Consider the following 23,211-nt stretch of genomic DNA (forward strand, 5'->3'; position numbering starts at 1 on the left):
GGCCGCAACTGGGCCAGGCTAAAGCCAGGAGTCAGGAGCACCATCCAGGTCTCCCATGGTTTGCAGAAGCCCAAGGACTTGGGCCATATTCCCCTGCTTTCCTAGGCTCATTAGCAGGGAACTGGATTGGAAGTGGAGCAGCTGGGACTCAAACTGGCACCTATAAGGGATGCCAGCATTGCAGGTGGTAGCTTAAACTGTCATGCCACAACGCCAGCCCCCTACCCAATCTTAATAATCTATTTTATTGATGGCTACAATAAAAATTGCTTCTGATCGGGCTGGTATTGTGAGATAGAAGTTAAACCATTGTTTACAATGCCTGCATCTCATATTGAAGTGCTGGTTATTTTCTTCAAAACCAATTTTTTTCAAGATTCATTTATTTAGAAAGTTAACAGAGAGAGGGAAAGAGAGACACAGAGACAGAGATTTTCCACCCACTGGTTCATTCCCCAGATGACTATAAGAGTTGCAGCTAGGCCAGGCCAAAGCCAAGAGCCAGGAGCTTCATCCAGGTCTCCAACATGGGTGGCAGGGTCCCAAGCACTTGGGCCATCTTCCAATGCTTTTCCCAGACCCTTAGTAGGGAGCTGGATTGGAAGTGGAGCAGCTGAGACATGAACTGGGACCTATATGGTATGCTGACCCTGCAGACAGCGGCTTAACTCACTGTACCACAGCCCCAGACCCAGGTAGATGCCTTTTTTTAAATTTTTTTTTTTTTTGACAGGCAGAGTGGACAGTGAGAGAGTGAGAGAGAGAGAGAGAGAGAGAGAGAGAGAGAAAGGTCTTCCTTTGCTGTTGGTTCATCCTCCAATGGCTGCCGCGGCCAGCATGCTGCGGCAGGCGCATTGCACTGATCCAAAGTCAGGAGCCAGGTGCTTCTCCTGGTCTCCCATGCGGGTGCAGGGCCCAAGTACTTGGGCCATCCTCCACTGCACTCCCTGGCCACAGCAGAGAGCTGGCCTGGAAGAGGGACAACCGGGACAGAATCCGGCGCCCCAACTGGGACCCAGGGTGCCGGCGCAGCAGGCGGAGGATTAGCCTAGTGAGCCGCGGCGCCGGCCAGATGCTTTAATAATACAGAATGTGAAGAAAAACTTACTTTGTGGATTTCTGTTAGTTATCAGTTTTTGTGTAACAGATTATCCCCTCCCCCATTCCAAATCAGTGACTTAAAATAATATGTATCTCACAGTTTCTCTAAGTTAGAAATTCTATTATTGTCAATGTATCCAAATCATAAATATTCCTGAAAAGTCAAAAAGAAAATCTACATCATACACGAAGACTTTCCAATCTAATCTTATTCATCATCCTCTGAATCTCCTAAATACCCTATATTATCTTATTTATTTGGTAGTCATTTCCACATTTTACTGGCATCTTTTCAAATCTATATGTCACACAACTTGTGTTCCACAACCAGGACTAGGGCCAAATCTTAATACTTCATATATTTCACAGCATCTAGCATAACACATTTCCTGTCACATGCATAGCATAATATGTAGGAAAAAAACACATCTTACATCAGTGAGCATCATCCTAAGAAAAATACACATAAATACACATCTATTATACAGTATTTGTGTTTGTGTATTGCATCATATGCTGAGAAAAAAACATTTGGAAAAATTATAGAAATAGTTCTAGAGTAATTATTCTCCGTGGAGTTAGGGATTTTATAATTATGAAATCTTACCTTCAGTAGAATGACAGATTTCTTGCAGATAGATTTGATCACTGCTTTTAGTCTTTTCTAGAGAGAATTCTAAATCATCTAAAGTTGAATTCAAGGTTCCTCTGAAACTTTGTAAATTTACTTTTTCCTTATTAGAATCATGCATTTCCTTTCTTATCTTAGAAAATGAGTTCAATGTCTTTGATTCAGAAAGTGGTGTACTCATAACTTTTTTTCCCGCTGGCAAAGAAAACTGAGAAAACCCAGGAGAGATAGATTCTTTATTTTCTGCTGCACTCATTGGAAAACTTTCAAAATTTGGACTCTGTATATCTTCACTTGATGGAAAAGGAATAATTTCACTTGTAAAATTTTCAGCATAACCTTTTGATTGACTTGAAACATAATTTGCATTGCTTTTTTCCCTAACATCTAAATATGCTTCAGATTCATCTAGAAGTCTACTGTTATTTGTATCTGATACATGTTCTAATATTTCATCATCAGAATCTGGACTACAAAATCCTAAATCAAAGGTAACAGAAAATAATTCCCTAGAATAATCAAAAGCATATTCATCACTCTTCACTTTTTCCTCCTGTACATCTTTCAAATCTTCATGAGATTCCCAATTGGTAGTATTACGGATGATTTGGTCTTGGGGTTCAGAATCATTGTCTAACAGAAGTTCATCAGAAATTAGGAACTGAGAAACTGGAGCGATTTCATTTATAGTAGTTCTGTCTGACCTACAAATAGATTTGCATTTACTCTTCAGGGGAGAAACACTTATATCATTAAACTCTTTATCAACATCTTCAAATAACAGTAAACTCTCATCATGATCAGTGAAAAATATTGAGAGGTCACTGTTATCAACATCATGATTGTTTTCTTTAACTAAATTCTTTGCCAGTTCTGTGTGTATTTGAACATTACTTTTATGCACTAAACTTCTATTCTGAATATCTTTATTTACTTTATCATCACAGTCACACAGGAAAGGCTCATCAGAAATCTTATCATTTATTGTACCATAAAGGCAATTTTTTTCTGAAGGATGATTAATAAGTTTATGTGAATTCAATTCTGAATTCTGTTGAGAATTCACAGTTGAATTTGACATCAAACAAGTGGGTTTATCAAAGCCCTTAGCAATTTCAGATTCCAAGTCTGCGAGTCCACTCACAGGTGGAGGAGAATTAGATAAAAATCTCTCTACTTTAACTAGTATCTCTTTTGTCAATGAATGATAATTACAAAATTGATCATCTGTTTTAGCTATATAAAATTCTTCATATGGAAGAATCAAGTTAGATAAAACAGATTTCTCATCACTGAAACTGTTATAACCAGAATCTAAAACATTTCTAGCAAGTGAACTAGGAGATTTATTCAATAACTGACCCTCTGTTAATGATTCATAAGGCTGATTAATCACATTTTCATTAACAGTACATGTGGCAGTCACTTTATCTGTATCTGATGTCCTTTTCTCATTTGCTAGGTCTAACTGAAAATTCTTTTCAATAGAATTTCTGTCTGTAGCTAAAGAATCCATAACATCATGATTTTCTTTATAGGACTGATCTTTTTTTACTTCTTTAGGAGCTTTTTTCTTCAGAGAAGCAGTTTTAGTATGTTTGATATAAGTTTGTTTAAAAATGTCAGCACACTCTTCATCAAATTCTGTCATTGACAATGAACTGTCCTGATTTATACTCTTTGTAGATTTCTTGTGAGTAGTAAAGGTGCCTCTGGCAAGATTATTGTATTCATTCCTGGGAGCACTAGATGTTGAAATAACATCTTCCATATGTAAATATGATTTAATATCCAATTCATAACTGCATTCTCCCTGCAGATGAGCAAAATGAAAAAGTCAAAGGGAAACAAAACAGAAAAAAATTTTAAGAGAAGAGCTTCATCCTATATTGAAATACTTTATAAACATTATACAAAGAATAAAATGTTGCATTATTCAATTTTCTTTTATACCTTAAAGTTATTCTGATAAGTCAAACAAAATTTTAAATGTTACTACTGTGATACTGTTATCTTTAATCAATTTTTTGTATCCTTAGTACTTAACACACAGATGACCCATGACAACAATCAATAGGGAAAAAAAAATTACATAAAAATACAAATACTGAGATTTTAAACCTCTAACATTTAACTCAACAATTATTCTAATTTCCTAAAAGTAGATATTTAAGAATTGAATATATTTTCATGCAAAACACATATACATGTTAAATTTATTCTATCTTGTTTCTTTTATTTGAAAGGCAGAGTTTCACAAAGAAGGGAGAGAGACAAAGACAGAGAGATCTTCTGGCATCCATCTAGGGAGTGAACAAGCAGATGAAAGATCTTTCTGTCTCTTCCTCTCTCTCTCTAGCTCTTTCAAAATAAATCAAATAAATCTTAAAAAAACTTAAACTAACTAGTTTGCACAAAGCATTAAGTAGATTATGATTTTACTCTGCCCTAACAATATTTACAAGTGACAGTCTTCTTCTAATTAATAAAGCCTATTTTCTCTCTGAAGGCAGAAAACTAGTTCCTTATTTAAAGTACAAGAAGCTTTATAGAAAAATAAAAATACTCCCAGCTATTATTATTGGTAATCAACACTTTTATAATAAAACCTCAAAGTAAGCAAAATAAAGGTTAAGTATTTCAATTTTATCATCATACGAACAAGAGAAAGTTACAATAAAGCCTTACCTCTTCATGTCTCATTCCTTCAATCATTTGCATAATGCTTACAAAATGGTGGCATCGATCTGAATGGTCTACTTGATATGTAGGAAAAGGATGGTCTTGCCACACTCTCCATTCACAGAGAGACAGGTGATGGATTCCATTGGTTGGTTCTTGAATCTTGATTAATGATTTTTAAAAAAAGTAAAAAGTAACATCAGAGATACATACTCAGGTTTCACAATTGATCTTAAAAAAAAGCGTATAGATAATCAGTCTACAATAAGTAATTTTAATTCATTAAGATACTCTCAACTAAAAATCTCAAGAGAAAAAAAATGCTTTCAGAAAGTACAAAGATGTATTTTAAAATGCAAATACATTCAAAATACAAAGATGCATTGTAGAGTTAAAAATACTGTTAAGTAGTTACAACTTGACCATATTCTCATTCACACAGTTCCATGTTAACAGCAAATATTTAGGAAAATGTATTCGGTTTCAAAACTATTATTTTTCTAGATTTATAACCTATAGTCTAATAAGGAAGCACTCATAATCATTGAGTGATACTGATCCTAACTATTTAAGCTTGCTGCTATTTCTCATTCTCTGTATCACTGAAAACAATCAGAATGCTGATAGCTATATGGTGTAAGATCTATAAATCTCTGGGGTTGTTTTTCCAGCTCTCCAGGCACATATACAATCCTTGACCAGTTTGTGACTTTCATTAAGTTCACCAACAATTTGTTCATATTAAAAAAAATGAGCAACCTCCAGTCTTTGGTCATTTATATCAAAGACATCACGATGATGAGACAAGAGAGGTGGCTGCTACACTAGAGACCTTGGTAAGACTTATGCATTCCAGATTTGGGGAAATAAAACCTGTGATGCTCAAAGGCCTAGGCCATTAGTAAAGTTGTCTGGGAACCAATTGTCACAGGCCTGCTAGACACTCCCTCTGAAGTAAAAGACCATCATTTGTATCTTCTACTTCTACGTTAAAGAAAAAAAGCATAGTCCTGGTAGGTCACTTTGGGTTCTTAGAGAAACACATTCAAGATCAATGAATGTGGGCCTGCTGTGTTAAGGTGCTATGTTCTACATGCTTCTGTTTCCCCAAATGCCTATGTTGAAATCCTCAAGGGGTGGGCACTGTGGCATAGCTGGTAAAGCTGACACCTGCAGTGCTGGCATCCCATATGGATACTGGTTCGTATCCCGGCTGCTCCACTTCTGATCCAGCTCTTCACTATGGCCTGGGAAAGCAGTGGAAGATGGCTCAAGTCCTTGTGCCCCTGCACCCATGTGGGTGACCCAGAAGAAGCTCTAGGATCCTTGCAGCTCCGGCTGCTGGGTGGGGCCACCATGGCCATCTGGGGAGTGAACCAGAGGATGGAAGACCTCTCTCTCTGCCTTGCATTTCTCTAACTCTGCCCTTAAAATAAATACATAAATCTTAAAAAAAAATTTTTTTAATCCTCAAGCATGATAATTTTTTTTTTTTGACAGGCAGAGTTAGACAGTGAGAGAAACAGAGAGAAAGGTCTTCCTTCCATTGGTTCACCTCCTAAATGGCCGCTACAGCCGGTGCACTGCGCCAATCCAAAGCCAGAAGCCAGGTGTTTCCTCCTGGTCTCCCATGTGGGTGCAGGGCCCAAGCACTTGGGCCATCCTCCACTGCACTCCCGGGGCCACAGTAGAGAGTTGGACTGGAAGAGGAGCAACCGGGACAGAACCGGCACCCCAACCAGGACTAGAAACTGGGGTGCCAGTGCCGCAGGTGGAGGATTAGCCTAGTGAGCCACGGTGTGGGCAAAACATGATAATTTTAAGAGGTGGGGTTTCTGAGAGAGAAGGTCATAAGGCTAGCGCATTCATGGTTGGGATTAGTGCCTAGAGAACCAGCTCATTGCTTTGCCATTTGAGGACACAACAAGAAGCTAGCATCTACAAATGAGAAAGCAGGTCCTCACCAGACACTGCATCTGCCAGTGCCTTGATCTTGGACTTCCCAGAACTATGAGAGAAAAATTTCTCATTTTTATTTAAACAATAATACCCAATTTAAAGTTTTAAATATAATTTCAGAAACAAAAAATAAAAACCAATTTATACAAAGATGCTCATCACAGTATAATTTATGTTGGTAAAATATTGAAAGGACAAACCCAATAGGGAAACAGCCAAGCAAACTACATTATATTGTAATGTGATAACTATAAGATTATGCTTATATTAAAAATGTTTATGTAGTAGAGAGTAATGAAAAAAGAACTTATGTAAAAGTATCTATATACAAAAAATAAGAAAATTAGGTGTTATAACTTAATGATTCTTCTTTAAATTGATTACATTTTTAAATTTTTAAAGTAAGTTGACAATACAGTCACAGACATCTTTTATTACTCCCAAAGTTTTACATAACTATTATACAGAATACCTGAAAGCATGTTCAACTTACTGGTCTGTCCTCCTTATTTTGTAAAGATAGAAACTGAACTTCAGGTAATCTTATCTCTTTAATTTTATCACTATCCCTTAATCTATAGAGTCTGTTCCATAATTTGAATTCTTCTTCAGATAACAACCAATCTTTCTTTAAGTTACTTTGCCTCGTTCCTGTTAAGTTGGGAAGAAAAAAAAAACAGTGAAATGAAGTTAAACAAAAATCTCTTAAGGCAAATACACAATTCACAATACCAACTCCAAATTATACTTATTTATGCCTACTCAACCCTGCTAAACCAATAATCCTTTTTTTTTTTTTTAAGATTTATTTTATTTACTTGAAAGACAGAGTTACAGAGAGAGGGTTACAGAGAGAGGTAGAGATAGAGAGAGAGGTCTTCCATCCACTGGTCCACTCTCCAGTTGGCCACAACAGCCGGAGCTGATCCGAAGCCAGGATCTTCTTCCGGGTCTCCCACGGAGGTGCAGGGACCCAAGGACTTGGGCCATCTTCCACTGCTTTCGCAGGCCACAGCAGAGAGCTGGACTGAAGAGGAGCAGCCTGGACTAGAACTGGCGCCCATATGGGATGCCAGTGGTTCAGCCCAGGGCGTTAACCCGCTGCGCCACAACGCCGGCCCCAATAATCCTTTTTTTTTTTTTTGGACAGGCAGAGTGGAGAGTGAGAGTGAGAGTGAGAGTGAGAGAGAGAGAGAGAGAGAGAGAGAGAAAGGTCTTCCTTTTGCCGTTGGTCCACCCTCCAATGGCCGCCGCGGCCGGTGCAATGCGGCTGGCGCATTGCGCTGATCCGAAGCCAGGAGCCAAGTGCTTCTCCTGGTCTCCCATGGGGTGCAGGGCCCAAGGACTTGGGCCATCCTCCACTGCACTCCCGGGCCACAGCAGAGAGTTGGCCTGGAAGAGGGGCAACTGGGACAGAATCTGGCGCCCCAACCGGGACTAGAACCCGGTGTGCCGGCGCTGCAAGGCGGAGGATTAGCCTAGTGAGCTGCGGCGCCGGCCCAATAATCCTATTTCTTAAACTAGCATTCTTCATATAAAACCATTCTGTTTCTCACTTCCTTCTTGACACATCTCTTAAACTTCTTTCTCATCTCTGTGAAAGTATCCTTCTGTCTGGGAGCTAACTTTCACAGATTTCAAAGATTTCATTCACAGAACACAGCCAGATAGCTAGGCTCTCAGTCTTGGCTTCTTTTAGACTCTCTCCATTTTATTGCCTAAGATCTGGCATGAAACAGAGTCAGGTAACAGTGTTAGAACAGCTATCTGAAGCTTGACTGGGGGATGGGGGGAGTTCAAGACTGAAAAAGAATAATTTTTAGTTTTACGTTTATATGGGGGTCAGGAAAGGAAGCAGTTAGCATATAGATATGGTAAATGAACTCTTTTTGCCTTATATTATCACTCTAAAGGAAAATCATCACCGAAGTAGAAAGATAAATAGTATAAATCAGCAACTCTGGCTTGATACAGATGCAGGGGGAAAATATAAAAGGATACTGATTAGCAATCAGGAAACTTTTATTTCTTGCATTCTCAAATACTGTGCAAGAAGCCTTTTAAAAATAGCTTCTCGGATACTGTGGTTTCTCTTCAGATGGTATAAATCTTTCACCTTTTATTAAAACAGCTTCTCAGGGCAGGCACTGTGGCATAGTGCTCTACGGGTCTGTGCTTCCAACTGTCTTGGAATAGGCATTAATGGGGCCGGCGCTGTGGCACAGCAGGTAAAGTTGCCACCTGCAGTACCGGCATCCCATATGGGTGCCAGTTTCTGTCCCATACGCTCCACTACTGATCCAGATCGCTGCTATGGCCTAGTAAAGCAGTAGAAGATGGCTCAAGTCCTTGGGACCCCGCACTGGTGTGGGAAAAGTGGAAGAAGGTCCAGACTCCTGGTTTCGGATCGGCCCAACTCTGGCTGTTGTGCCCATCTGGGGTTTGAACCAGAAGATGGAAGACTTCTCTCTCTCTTTCTGCTTCTCTATAACTCTGTCTTTCAAATAAATAAATAAATCTTAAAAAAAAAAAAAATTGGCTTCTCTTGGGGCTGGCATTGTGGCACAACAGGTTAAGCTGCCGTCTTCAGTGCCAGCCTCCAATCTGTGCACCAGTTCAAATCCTGGCTGCTCCACTTATGATTCAGCTCCCTGCTAATGGCCTGGGAAAGCAATTAAAGATGGCCCAAGTGCTTGGATCCCTACCCTGACATAAGAGATCAAGATGATAAGATGATTCTCCTGGCTCCTGGCTTCAGCCTGGCCCAATCACAGCTGTTGCAGCCATTTGGGGAATGAACAAGCAGATGGAAGATCTCTGTTTCTCCCACTCTAACTCTATTTTCAAATAAATAATTTTTTTTTAAAAAAAGAGCTTCTTTTCTCTGATATCTTGACATCTGTAAATATGGTGTTTGGGGCCGGCTGTGTGCTGTAGTGGGCTAAAGCCTCCGCCTGCAGCGTTGGCGTCCCATATAGGAGCTGGTTCAATTCCCAGCTGCTCCTCTTCCAATCCAGCTCTCTGCTATGGCCTGGGAAAGCAGTAGAAGATGGCCCAAGTTTTTGGGTGCTTGCACCCATGTGAGAGACCAGGAAGAAGCTCCTGGCTCCTGGCTTTGGATGGGTACAGCTCCAGCCATTGCAGTCAACTGGGTAGTGAACACGCGGATGGAAGACCTCTCTCTCTCCGTCTCCCTCTGCTTCTCCTCTCTCTGTACTGTAACTCTTTCAAGTAAATAAATAAATCTTTTTTAAAAAAAAAAAAGTTAATTAGCATTTATTTTAAAAAGTACTAAAAGTAACTTATCCAGTCAAGTTTTGAAGCTATTATTAATTCAACAAATTCAAAAGATACATTATGTTTTCATTTTACCCACATATTTGGCAAAATCTTGTAAAGACAATTATATTCCTTTTAAGTGGATTTGTATTAGGTTTTTTGGGCATAAAGAAGAAGAACTGATTGATGTCTGAGTTAAGGGGAAGAATATTAACAAATCTGAATACATTCAAAGCAGGAAAAGAGGAGTGTATGGACTCTGAAACTTCAGTATGAAAACAAATGGACTAATAGTAGGATAAATTTGAAAGTATAGTTTTCAGATATACAATTATAAAGAACCACTACACACATAAGCCAAGGATAAAAATTATTCTTTTTTTTCTTAACTTTTAGGTAACTAGCACATGGATCAACTCAAACAATTATCACTTCTTTGTGTTAAAAACAGTCAAAATTCCTTCTTCTAGATACTTTGATATATACAATACAGTTGGCCCCCTCTTATCTGTGGATTCAACCAACTTCAAATGGAAAACATTCAGAAAAAAAAATTACAACTGTACTGAATCTGTACAAACTTTTTTCTTATCATTATTCCCTAAACAATGGGATAAAACAAATGTTTACAAAGCACTTATACTGTATTAGGTATTAAAAATAATCTGTGGATAGGTTATATGCAAATACTACACCATTTCAAATAAGGGACTTGAACATTTGCAGATTTTAGTATCCATAGAGGGTCCTAGAACTAATCTTCCACAATATCTAAGGGATAACTGCTGATTAATATTATCTATAGTCACCCTACTATCTAACAGAACACCAGAATTTATTCCTAAGTAACTATATACCCACTGACCAACCTCAGACCATTCCCTCCTGCCCATTAGCCTTTTCAGGCTCTGCTAACCACTACTCTACTCTTGGTACTTCCATCAGATCAACTTTCTAAGATTCCACCTATGCATAAGATCAAGTGACATCTGTCTTTCTGTGGGAAACTATACTTTTTATCTAGAAGACAAAACTAAATCAACAGGGAAAAGGTACAAAGAAACAGATTTTTAAACATAAGCAGGAATCTTCTGCTATATAGGAATGTTTGACACATCAAGGAAGACAATTTTAACAAAGATAAACATAACAAGTTTGGACTGGATATGTGTTTATCAGGAATGCTGCCAGAGCATTACCACCTTGACAGGTAACTGAACCAGATGACCTCAAGGTTTCTTCCAAGTAACTATGAGCTGCTTGTTTTTTATCCTTTAAAAGTTTTCCTTGAAGATTAAGTTAAACAAATTTTTTTGTTTTTAATTTTTATAGTGTAAATATTTCAAGATATATATTTTTTTAAGATTTATTTTATTTATTTAGAAGACAGAGTTACAGAGAGAGGTAAAGACAGAGAGAGAGGTCTTCCATCTACTGGCTCACTCCCTAGATGGCCACAACGGCCGGAGCTGCACTGATCCGAAGCCAGGAGCCAGGAGCTTCTTCCAGGTACAGGGGCCCAAGGACTTGGGCCACCTTCTACTGCTATCCCAGGCCATAGCAGAGAGCTGGATCAGAAGAGGAGCAGCCAGGACTAGAACTGGAGCCCATATGGGATGCTGGCACTTCAGGCCAGGGCTTTAATCCACTGCACCACAGTGCCGGCCCCTCAAGATATTTTCCTGTTGTCAACAAAGTCTCTGCAGTTCTTAAGCTAGGAACACTCCCATTACTCACCATGCTCCTAGCACAAAAGTACTTTTTCCTTATTTAGTATCAACATCACCAATAACTATGTCTAATTTTGCCACTATCTGGTTTAAAGAATGCATGTATGTGTGTATTTTTTCCCCTTCTTTGTGAAAAGAGAAAGGGGCTTTTTCCCCTTATCTTTCTTATAGCATTTCTAGGGACACATAAATGTTTGTAAATCCTTCCTTCTTTGCTTTCTAACCAGAAATGTTTTTTCTAAAGGATTTAGCAATTATATCTTTGAAATGTAAACATCAAGAAAGATAGTATTTCTAAATCCCCAGCATTAAGGGAAATTAGCCTAGATCCTTTTCTCAAGAGCTGTCAGTATCTGCTTATATAGAAATGAGAAGTTTTACCATTCCCTTGGATAATGGCAACTAGCTAACAAAAATGGCAATCTCAAGGATACATAAATTTAAATGGATGATGAAAGAATGTAAAACAGAATTACTGTTATTCTAAAGAACATATATGTAAAGGGATGTAACCACTTGCATATATATGTAATCAACTATTTCTGTCTTTGTATTTGTAAATTGTCAACAATGCATAATGCAATTTGGTTTAATGCTTACTCAGTAATGAAATTGCTTGCTTTCTTTTCTGTGCTTTGTGGACAGGGTTCTTGGGCCTTTAATTGTCATCAACACTGAGTTTCAACCACAGTGCTGCCCTGCCAGTATCTTTTCATTTCATCACAAAAACAATGTCCTATCCTTTACAAAGAGAGTGTCCATAACATCCTAGAATGCACATTAAGTTTTTCAAAGAAAATAAATATAATATTAAAATATGACCTGCAGACTAAGAACAAGAGAACAAAAAATACGTCAAATGCAAAGTATTTTACATACCATCCCTATTGGAAAAGATAGATGACTTTCGCTGCATGCTTCGAGAAGGCCTCTCTGGTTCATAGAGATCATGTTTGATAAACATTTTGTGTAATTCTGGGTTGATTCCTTCAGGAACCATTCTTGGACTTCCTTGGTAAAAACGAAGAACCTGCCTGTTACCTGAAATAGCTTTGTAAATACTTCTTTTGTTGGACTGACTCTGATTATAAGTCTGCAAAAACAAACACAAAATATCATTTAGCCATAATAAGCAGTTATTACATTAGTTTTAGTTTATTAGAGACATAAAATTAAACCTTGATCCACTTAAATATCAACAGAATAGAATTGGTTGTCTTGAATTTTAAAACATATCACTAAACTCCAAAGATTAACCTTTGATGAAAATCATTTCAGAATCTATTATTATAAAAGCCTAACTTGGTGACTACACTGCATCTTTGGGAGTATCTAGGTTCAAGTGCATCTCTGCTTCCAATTCCAGCTTCCTGCTAATGTGTACCCTGGGAGGCATCATGTTACCCCTCAAGTGGTTGAGAAACTCAGATTGAGTTTCCAATTCCTGGCTTTGGCCTGGCCCAGCTCTAGCTCTTGTGGGCATGTGGAGAATGAACCACAGATCTCTCTCTCTTTTTATAAATACATACAAATAATCTTAGATAAAGAACCTAATACATGGGGGATATAAACTGTAAGTTACTTGGACTTTAAATACTATAATATTTATATTTTTCTTTGGGCTATATTTCTCAAACCTCGAGTATCAAATCATATTTCTGCAAGTCTACTTACACGTTCTTCTCGACCTTCAGCAAGGATAACAACAATCCTGCCTTGACGTTTGCGGCCAGTTCTACCCATTCGTTGTACAAGACGAATTGGGCTCTTCTGGGCATCAAAACATATTATGAGATCAACTTCTCCTATATCCAAACCTTCTTCACCAACACAGGTAGAAACCAGTGTATTGTAACCACCATCACGAAACTGTTTGACTACCTAAAATAAATGATTTTAAAATAACTACATACAGATGTTAGAGAATTGTAAATCAAAGCATATTTTTTTCCACTCACACCAAAATGGTGAAATCAGATTAAAAATCAGCATCAAGAATACCATAGACTAGGAAAAAAGTCACAAATTGGACATAAACCAAAAGGGATTATGGTAAAATGTAAAGGGCAGTCCTAATTCCTTAGCTTAAATATTAGTTATCATGTCAAAATAATTTGTCAACAATTTGATAGCTCCTCGGTGAATAAAAAAAACTTCAGATTCTAATTTTAGCAACACTGAAAGGGCTTAGGGAAGGCAAATGGCCTGCAGCAATTACTCCTATTTATTGCATCTTTACAGTGTATAGTTAGTTATATCTAAAGAAAGAATGTTTTATTAAACCTAGAATTCATCATCTTACTTTTAATGCTGCCATCTCAGGTTTTCTCTTTGATCAGTTTAATGAAACCACAATAACATGAGAATGAGTTAATGAAAAAGTCAACAAAACATTTTGAAAAATTTCCTTAAGCCTTATAAACATAGTTATAAACTGTCACAGTTTTCTCTATCAACATCAATATTGCGAGTTTGTGTATGGTAGAGTATTGATGACAGTAATTAAATGACATAATGCAACAGCAAAAGCTGAATCAAGGACAGACATTTGGAGAGTAACTAGTAGACGAGGTCTCTCTTTCTCTTTCTTTCTCTCTCTCTCTCCCCCTTCCAAGTAAAATGAAAAACAAATACACTATTTATTACTGAACAACAACAAAGTAAGTACAGAAAGTTAAGAGTAAAGGCTTAGAAACTTGGCAGAGTAATTTTCTGTTTGTGGACTCTAATAAAAATTTTTGACTTGAACTCTGGTCTTCATTCATTTTATTTTTCTTGAAATTCATTTCATTGTATTGTTCAAAAGTCTATCTGTGGGCTGGCGCCGCAGCTCAATAGGCTAATCCTCCGCCTGTGGTGCCAGCACCCTGGGTTCTAGTCCTGGTCAGGACGCCAGATTCTGTCCCGGTTGCCCCTCTTCCAGGCCAGCTCTCTGCTGTGGCCTGGGAGTGCAGTGGAGGATGGCCCAAGTGCTTGGGCCCTGCACCCACATGGGAGACCAGGAAAAGCACCTGGCTCCTGGCTTCGGATCAGCGTGGTGCACCAGCCGCGGTGCGCCGGCCGCAGTGGCCAGCCACCGTGGCCATTGAAGGGTGAACCAACGGTAAAGGAAGACCTTTCTCTCTGTCTCTCTCTCTCACTGTCCACTCTGCCTGTCAAAAAAAAAAAAAAAAAAAAAAGTCTAACTGTGATGTGGTGGGAGGAAATAAATTGGTCCTCCATCAATTTTGACAAGCCTTAATCTAATAAGCTTGTCAAAGTCAATCCATTCAGGGGCAAGTGCTGGGTATTGTGGTTAAGACACAGCTTCGGTTACCCATATTCTGTATCAGAGTTCAAGTCCTAGGTCTGCTCCCAGTGCAGCTTCCTGCTAACACCCTGGTAGGCAGCAAGTGATGGCTTGAGTACTTTGAGTCTTGCTACCCATTTGAGACCCAGATTGCATTACCAACTCCTGGCTTCAGCATGGCCCATCCTCAGCTGTTGCAGGCATTTGGGGAGTGAACCAGTGGATAGGAGATAAACTTATTGATCAATCTATCTATTTCTCTCTCAAAAAAAAAAAAAAAAGGAATCTATTCAAAACCAATTTCCAGATACTCCCCAAAGTCAGCTTTCCTTGCAGTCTTACCGATCTTTTTAATTATTAGCAGCTCCTTTCATTTGTCCAGTCTAAAAACCTTCGAGTCATCCTTGGAGACAGACTCCACATTCCTTTATTTCACATCCCATTCAAATTTGTCAATAAATCCTCTCAGTTTGATCTTCGAAATATACCCAAAACTCAACTACTTCTCACAAAGTTGCCTTCAGGGTCCTAAAGGATCTGGCTCCCCATTTTCTAATTTTACCTCCTACTTGTAAAGAAATGGATAATTTCATTACAACTAATTTGCCTGAAGGCTTATTTCAGAACAAAATTGCTGTCATGAAAGGAATTACGTATGCAATTAATAAAAAAGGTTGTTCCTTTGGCCTACATAAAAGTATTATTGATATAAACAAGTAAAAGTGAAGTCAATAAAACCAATAAGGTTTCTTACAGTGCCTGACAAGTTCAGGAAACAAAGACTTTAGGTAATATTGAAATTGCCAGAGACCATGCTGGGAACTGTGGATATTTCAAATAATGACCGTCAAGGTTATTTTTCATTCATATCTAAATGTTCAAGTAGTAATAGTCACCTACTAGATCCCTCAGTCCATAACCTGACTTGAGAGGGGGAAAAATGTTATTTCCTGACTCAGAAAGACTATCCCCACCATATCCAGTCACCTTCAGCAGACTCCTCTGCATGTAGTGAGGACTGCTATAAAGGTGCTTAAAGAATGGAATTCTTCATCTACTAATGTCAACAGTCCAGAAAGGGTCTGCCAAAATGAATTAGGCATCAAAGATATACCTCACTGCCAGTGACTATTCAAGTGCAGACCCAAATAGCTAATTTGCAAAAATCTGTATAGAATTTATAAAAATCAATAGTCTAAAATCCCCCTAAAAACATCACAGCCCTTAAAAAACTTAGGATATCTTCTCTTATTCATAGCAGGGGGCTTTCTTTAATAACACCAAGGTTTCCTCTGAGTATACTTTAAAATTATGCTTTTTAAAGAACAGAAAAAAATAAGTTCATTATTTATTTAGAATAAATTAAAGTGATGAATAGCAAACACTGACAGCTCTGCAATAAGATCTTATTTAAGGTTTATAATGGACTTATGAAACATGTTCACAGATAAGGAAAACTGAGGGACAGGAAGTAAAAGAAAGTTGAAAGGTAGAGACAGTAATCCAATCTAGACAGTCTGATTCCAGAGCCTTTCTGCTTAATTCTTACATTTTACATTACTTAAAAAAAAAGTTTCAAAACCACAGAAAACATTTTTGTACTCTTTCAAGATAGGACTGTCTTTTAATTGAATTACTATAAAATTATCTTTAAAGGGGCCAGCGCTGTGGCACAGCAGGTTAATGCTCTGGCCAGAAGCACCAGCATCCCATATGGGCACTGGTTCTAGTCTCGGCTGCTCTTCTTCCCATCTAGCTCTCTGCTATGACCTGGAATGGCAGTGGAGGTTGGCCCAAGTCCTTGGGCCCCTGAACCCACGTGGGAGACCTGGAAGAAGCTCCTGGTTCCTGGCTTCGGATCGGCATAGCTCTGGCCGTTGTGGCCATCTGGGGAGTGAACCAGTGATGTAAGACCTCTCTCTCTTTGGCTCTACCTCTCTCTGTAATTCCTTCAAATAAATAAAAAAAAAATCTTTTAAAAAAATGAATAAGCAAAAATAATTATCTTTAAGAAGCCATTTTTTTAAGTAGCTAGCAAGCTAAGAAAAAAAAGGCGTAAGCACAAAACTAATCAATGTTCTGTTTTTTTTTTGTTTATTTTTGCTTTTAATTTCATCATCACCCCAAAGAATTACCTCCAGTTGCTCCTTCTGGGTAAAGCCCTTCACACTTTTCCCCGAGGCATGACCAATAAATGTCATTACTCTAATAATTGGATGATGCTGTGAAAGCATTTCTGCAATTTCTTGAACACTGTCTCGAAATGAGGAGAAGATCATAACTCTGGTCTCATCACACTTCTTTTCAGAGGTATTTTGAGCTATATAACAAAAAATGTTTTAATTATAACTTTTTAAAAAGCATTTAGACAAGAACTAATTCAAAAGACAAGCCTGAAGTTACGCACAATTTCTCTTTCAAAGATAATCTGAGAGTTTTTAACATAATTTTTCTACTATTTTCATAACTCATCATTGTGGCTCCCTATATCTCATTAGCTGTCATAAAACAAAATCCTAGACAAATCAAATAAGAATTACTCAAGTCATTTTGACCAGTACATTAATTAAGGAATTAATGCCTATTCTAAGACAGTTGGAAGCACAGACCTGTAGAGCTCCTAAAAATTTCACAAATCTTCCCTTTCCTTTCTGCTCACTGAAAGCACTATCTTAATCCACATCATGCATTTTGTCCCCAAATATTATTTTCAAGTTGTCTGAAGATAATTACAGCATCCCTCTGCTTAGGAAGCAGCAAAATTCACTAAGAACATGATGAGCCACTTACCCTCTGGATGGTAGGTGACCATGGTAATTACTTAATCTCTTTTAAGCTTTAGTTTCTTCTGATATAAACTTGATTCAAAGATTCAATGAAATAGTAAATATGAAATACATAGCTTTGCATATAGTAAGTGGTTACTAATTGCAGGTTATATGGGGCTTTGATTGTTATTATTTGCTTACTTTTGTTTTTAAGCTTCATCGGGTCTTTAACAATTCTTTTCTCTTCCTATGATTTGTATTACGTTTCTATTATAGTAGTGTGCCAGGGAGTACCCTAAGCATTTTTAAATATTAAATCAGTTAATCTTTACAAAAACCATAAGGATTAAATGGCTTGATACATATAAAGTTAATTCACAATCCTAAGTAAAAGATAGAACTTGAAGCAGCTGCTGCAAGTAAAATTATTCTAAATGAACCTCTTTCAATCATCACAACATTAAGCCTCTATGCCTAACGCCTCAGGAATCGCTGCTTTCACTGTATCGCCCATCTTCCACTCACTGCAGTCTGCCTTCTCTACCAAAGTCATCAATAACTTCCACAGTGCCAAATTCAACGGGCTCTTTTTAGTTTACCTCACCACACTTCTCTTGACACTTTACTTACCTCAAGCTCCTTGGTGGCTTTTCTTCTCTAAACTCTACATGTTGCTATCCTTCCGGACTCCGTATGGACTCTCCTCTGTCTCTAAACTATCTTCCTAGTGTTCATATCCATTCCTGAAACTTTAACTGTTATCTTTATGCTGATGACTCCAAATTTATTCATTTATAAGTAAATATATAAAAATATCCTAGACCATTCTTCTATGATTCACATTCATTTATCCAATATCTACAATATCACTTATCCAATATCTATTCACATTCACTTATTCAATATCTCTACTCAAAAGCATCATAACAAGTTTGTTTTTTTTTCTGTTTAAAAAAAAAGAGTAAATAAAACAATTATATATATTTATGGCCTAAAACATGACAGTTTGGTATGTGCATACATTGAAGAATGGTTAATCCAAGCTAATTAACATATGTATACTTCACAACTTATTCTATATTGTTATTAATCTTCGTTTTGCTCACATGTTTATTTGCAAACATATACACATATACATCTATATACACAACCATATGGTCTTTATTTTTTGTCTCAAACCCTGTCTAATACTTTAACAAACATTGTTGAGTTCATCTTCAACATATATCTAGAATTTAGCCATTTCTCAGCACCTCTACTACTGATTTGGTGTTAGCCACCATCATGCCATCATCCTAGACTAATATAATAGCCCTCTAATTGGTCATTGTCTACTCTCCATAAATTAACAAGGTAATCTATTATTTTTTATGTTTATTCTTTAAATATTTATTTATTTGAAAGTCAGAATAACAGAGAGAAAGGGAGAGACAGAGAAAGAAAGAGATCTTTCATCCACTGGTTCACTCCCCAAATGGCCACATGGCCAGGGCTGGGCTGGATCAAAGCCAGAAGCCAGGAGCTTCATCTGGGTCTCCCCTGTCAGTTCAGGGTCCCAAGCACTTGGACCATTTTCCACTGCTTTCTGAGGCTTGTTAGAAGGAGCTGGATCAGAAGTGGCACAGCCAAGACTTGACCTGGTGCCAATATGGGACACCAGTGCTGCAGACAGTGGCTTAACCCACTACTATAACCCACTATATGCTGGCCCCCAAGGCGATCCTTGTAAAATATGTCAGATGATTTTACTCCACTGCTCTAAACGCCTCTAAAATGGTTTCACCCAGCATACACATTCATGGATTAAAAACCAGTCCTGGGCTGGAGTTTTGCAGTAGTGGGTGAAGCTGCCACCCGCAACACTGGCATCCCATATGGGCGCGGGGTTCACATTCCAGCTGCTCCACTTCTGATCCAGCTCCCGGCTAATGGCTTGGGAAAAGCAGCAGGAGATGGCCCAAGTGTCTGGGCCTCTGCCACCCATGTGGGACAGCTAGATGAAGTTCTTGGCTCCCAGCTTCTACCTGGCCCAGCACTGGCTGTTGCAGCCATCTGAGAAGTGAACCAGCAGATTGAAGATCCCTCTCTCTCTCTAACTCTGGTGAGTTTAAAAAAAAAATCTAAATCTTTAAAGAAAATAAAGAAAAAAGTAAAAATCTTGGGGCCGGTGCCGTGGCATAGCAGGTGAAGCCACTGCCTGCAGTGCCAGTTCGAGTTTCAGCTGCTCCACTTCCGATCCAGCTGTCTGCTGTGGCTTGGGAAAGCAGTAGAAGACGGCCAAAATCCTTGGGCCCCTGCACCTGCACGGGAGACCGGAAGAAGCTCCTGGCTCCTGGCTCCTGGTTTCGGATCGTCGCAGCTCCCTACGTTGCAGTCATCTGGGGAGTGAACTAGCTGATGGAAGACTTCTCTGTCTCTACCTCTCTCTGTAACTCTGTCTTTTAAATAAATTAAAAAAAATAGGGGCCAGTGCAATGGCGCAGTAGGTTAATCCTCCGCCTGCAGCACCAGCATCCCATATGGTTGCTGGTTCTAGTCCTGGTTGCTCCTCTTCCAATCCAGCTCTCTGCTGTAGCCTGGGAAAGCAGTGGAAGGTCCTTGGGCTCCTACACCCACGTGCGAGACCAGGAGGAGGCATCTGGCTCCTGGCTTCGAATTGGTGCAGCTCTAGTCGTTGTGGCCATTTGAAGAGTGATCCAACGGACGAAAGACCTTTCTCTCCTTTCTCTCTCTCTCTCTCTCTCTCACTGTCTGTAATTCCACCTCTCAAATAAATAAATAAAATCTTTTTTTTTTAAATAAATCTTAAAAAAAAAAAAAACAAAAAAAGAAGATGGCCCACAGTGCTTGGGTCCCTGCACCCACATGGGAGACCCGGGAGAAGCTCCTGGCTCCTTGCTTCAGATCAGCTCAGCTCCAGGCGTTGCAGCCAACTGGGGAGCGAACCAGCGGATGGAAGCTCTCTCTGCCTCTCCTTCTCTCTCTGTGCAACTCTTTCAAATAAATAAATAAATAAATCTTAAAAAAAAAAAAAAAAAAAAAAAACAGAAAAAGAAAAAGAAAAAACCACAAAGCAAAGTTCTGATTTGGCCTACAAGCCCTGCATGATCTGTCCTCTGGCTACCTCTTGGCTATAGTACTGTTACCCTCATTCGCATTATTCTAGCCACATCGTTCTGTTCACTGATCCTGAAGTACACTACTAACTCTGAGCCTTTGAATCTGGTATTCTAACTAGAATGATTCCTCCTCCAGAAATCCACAGTTTTTTTTCTCATTTCCATTAGATGGCAGGCTTTTTCTAAATCACACTTCACAAACAGACTTTCTCTAAATACCCTATGTGGAACAGCACTCCTCCAGGACTCACTCACTCCTTATCTACTCTTCTTTTTCCTTCGAATAAATCACAGATTATTTCACTGTCCGCTTCCTCTGTATTTCCCCAAACTTTTCTTTTTATTATAATACTACCTTATTATTCTTTTTTTTTTTTTTTTTAATTTTTTATTTATTTATTTATTTATTTTTTTTGACAGGCAGAGTGGACAGTGAGAGAGAGAGAGACAGAGAGAAAGGTCTTCCTTTGCCGTTGGTTCACCCTCCAATGGCCGCCGCGGCCGGCGCGCTGCGGCCGGCGCACCGCGCTGATCCGATGGCAGGAGCCAGGAGCCAGGTGCTTTTCCTGGTCTCCCATGGGGTGCAGGGCCCAAGCACCTGGGCCATCCTCCACTGCACTCCCTGGCCACAGCAGAGGGCTGGCCTGGAAGAGGGGCAACCGGGACAGAATCCGGCGCCCCGACCGGGACTAGAACCCGGTGTGCCGGCGCCGCTAGGCGGAGGATTAGCCTATTGAGCCGCGGCGCCGGCCTACCTTATTATTCTTATTCCTACCTTTCCTCTTCCTATTACCCTTCCAAAATTTCTTAGAGTTTAATATTTACCATCCAGAATAAATAAAGCCCATCTTCTCCATGAGAAGTGTTAGCACCAACTAATAAATGGAAGTGTTAGCTCTTACAACAATTGTCTTGACTTAATGCTGCTAAATGTGACCTACCATTCCATGATGTGAAGTGCTTGATCACAACTTCTTCTAATTTCTTTAATTTTGGATGACTGTAGGAAAAATTTTTACCTGTAACTCCTGCACAAAAAAAAATTTATATTTTCCATATTCAATTACATTAATATGTAAATTTTACTTTTTTCTTTTTGTTTAAATAGTAAGTAGCATCTAGTAGCACATAAGTCTTACTGTAAAATAAGCTTTGAATTTTGATGAAAATTTCATTCTGAGAGAATGTACATAGGAATCAGTAACAAAGCAAAAGAAAAACTGTACATATTTAGTTAAACTGGAGATTAGTGTTTTGTAGTTTTGAGAATTTCTACTAGTAGTAAAAACTACTAACATGCATTATAAAGTTTATAAATGTACAAACTTTAAAGTTGAATGTACATTAATCCTAACTTTGAAGAATAAAATTTTTAAGCATTAACATGTCTGTTGCTACAGAAACCTTAGTAATCACAGTTATATACATCAATGGAACAAAATTTTTGAAGTTAACCTTGTTAAGAAAAATAATGCAGAATTTTACATGAAAAATCGCACCTTTTTGGTCAGTGGAAATACGACCTGCTGAAGTACTACGCGTATGTGCAAACTTGCACTCTAGATGATTGTAGAGTTTCATGAAGTCCTCGTTTCGGCTAAGTTCATTTTTTGCCCGAGTCATTCCTTTTAGGAATTAAGAAAAGTTTCCCAAATAAATAATAGCAAACTAGTAAAATCTATTACTAATTAAAGTAAAATTAAGCTTTAGCAAAAGTGCAGGCTCTTCAAATTTAAAATGAAAAGCAGCAACTTTTTCCAGCTGCACATCCAAATATGTATTAATTACTGGTTTTTTTTTCTTCCTCTATTTTATCAAAAACAATGAAACATGGCCATTTGTTACATAATTTTTAAGTAACACAAATTGTTTAATATGTCTTTAACCAAAATAATGTGTGACTTAAATAATTTTAGAATTTACCTTTACTTCCATCCATAATTCCACAAAAGAAGAAATATAATGATCTCATTCCCATTTGCTGCAATAATTCATAACCATGATATAAACTTATACAAATAGCAAACTCTCCCTCAATTATGCCTTGTTGTATTCCCTAGAAAAACAAGCATACATCAAGTTTAACCAGAGAAATGAAGATGCTTCAAGTCCAAGGTGTCAGAACATGAGTCAACGTAACATTTACAATATAATCCAAATGATCCTAATAATTATTTCCTTCTACACTGAATATAACCAGTTGGCTCTGCCGGATGCCATTTCATAAGATGTTGCTATGGAAAGAAACCCATGCATTTTCTACATAAAACCTATCCTTTATTATTTTGCCTTTATTCATTAGTAAATTTTTATATATTTTTAAAGATTTATTTATTTATTTATTTATTTGAGAGGCAGAGTTACAGACAGAAAGAGGGAGAGACAGATAGGTCTTCCATCTGCTGGTTCACTCCCCAAATGGCCGCAGCTTCTGAAGCTGGGTCGATTCAAAGCCAGGAGCCAGGGGTTTCCTCCAGGTCTCCCACGCGGGTGCAGGAGCCCAAGCACTTGGGCCATTTTCCACCACTTTCCCAAGCCATCAGCCAGGAGATGGATGGGAAGTGGAGCAGGTGGGACTCCAACTGGCAGCCATATGGGATACTGGCACTGCAGGAGGAGGCTTAGCCTACTACACCACTGTGCCATCCCTGAA

The 23,211-nt window shown here is 38.5% G+C and overlaps 1 protein-coding gene across 1 annotated transcript in view; it reads right to left on the bottom strand.

Moving 5' to 3' along the window:
* FANCM (FA complementation group M) overlaps positions 1–23,211 on the bottom strand; it is a 57,804-nt gene that overhangs the window by 18,441 nt on the left and 16,152 nt on the right. The window contains 9 exon segments of the mRNA XM_008269550.5: positions 1,709–3,545; positions 4,421–4,576; positions 6,867–7,024; positions 12,262–12,475; positions 13,057–13,263; positions 16,807–16,991; positions 21,500–21,586; positions 22,058–22,183; positions 22,482–22,614. Coding sequence (XP_008267772.2) covers positions 1,709–3,545; positions 4,421–4,576; positions 6,867–7,024; positions 12,262–12,475; positions 13,057–13,263; positions 16,807–16,991; positions 21,500–21,586; positions 22,058–22,183; positions 22,482–22,614 — 3,103 coding nt within the window.

The sequence above is a fragment of the Oryctolagus cuniculus genome, chromosome 12 (assembly GCF_051225735.1).
Source record: "Oryctolagus cuniculus isolate XC-2025 breed Fujian yellow rabbit chromosome 12, ASM5122573v1, whole genome shotgun sequence".
Taxonomy (NCBI): Eukaryota; Metazoa; Chordata; class Mammalia; order Lagomorpha; family Leporidae; genus Oryctolagus; species Oryctolagus cuniculus.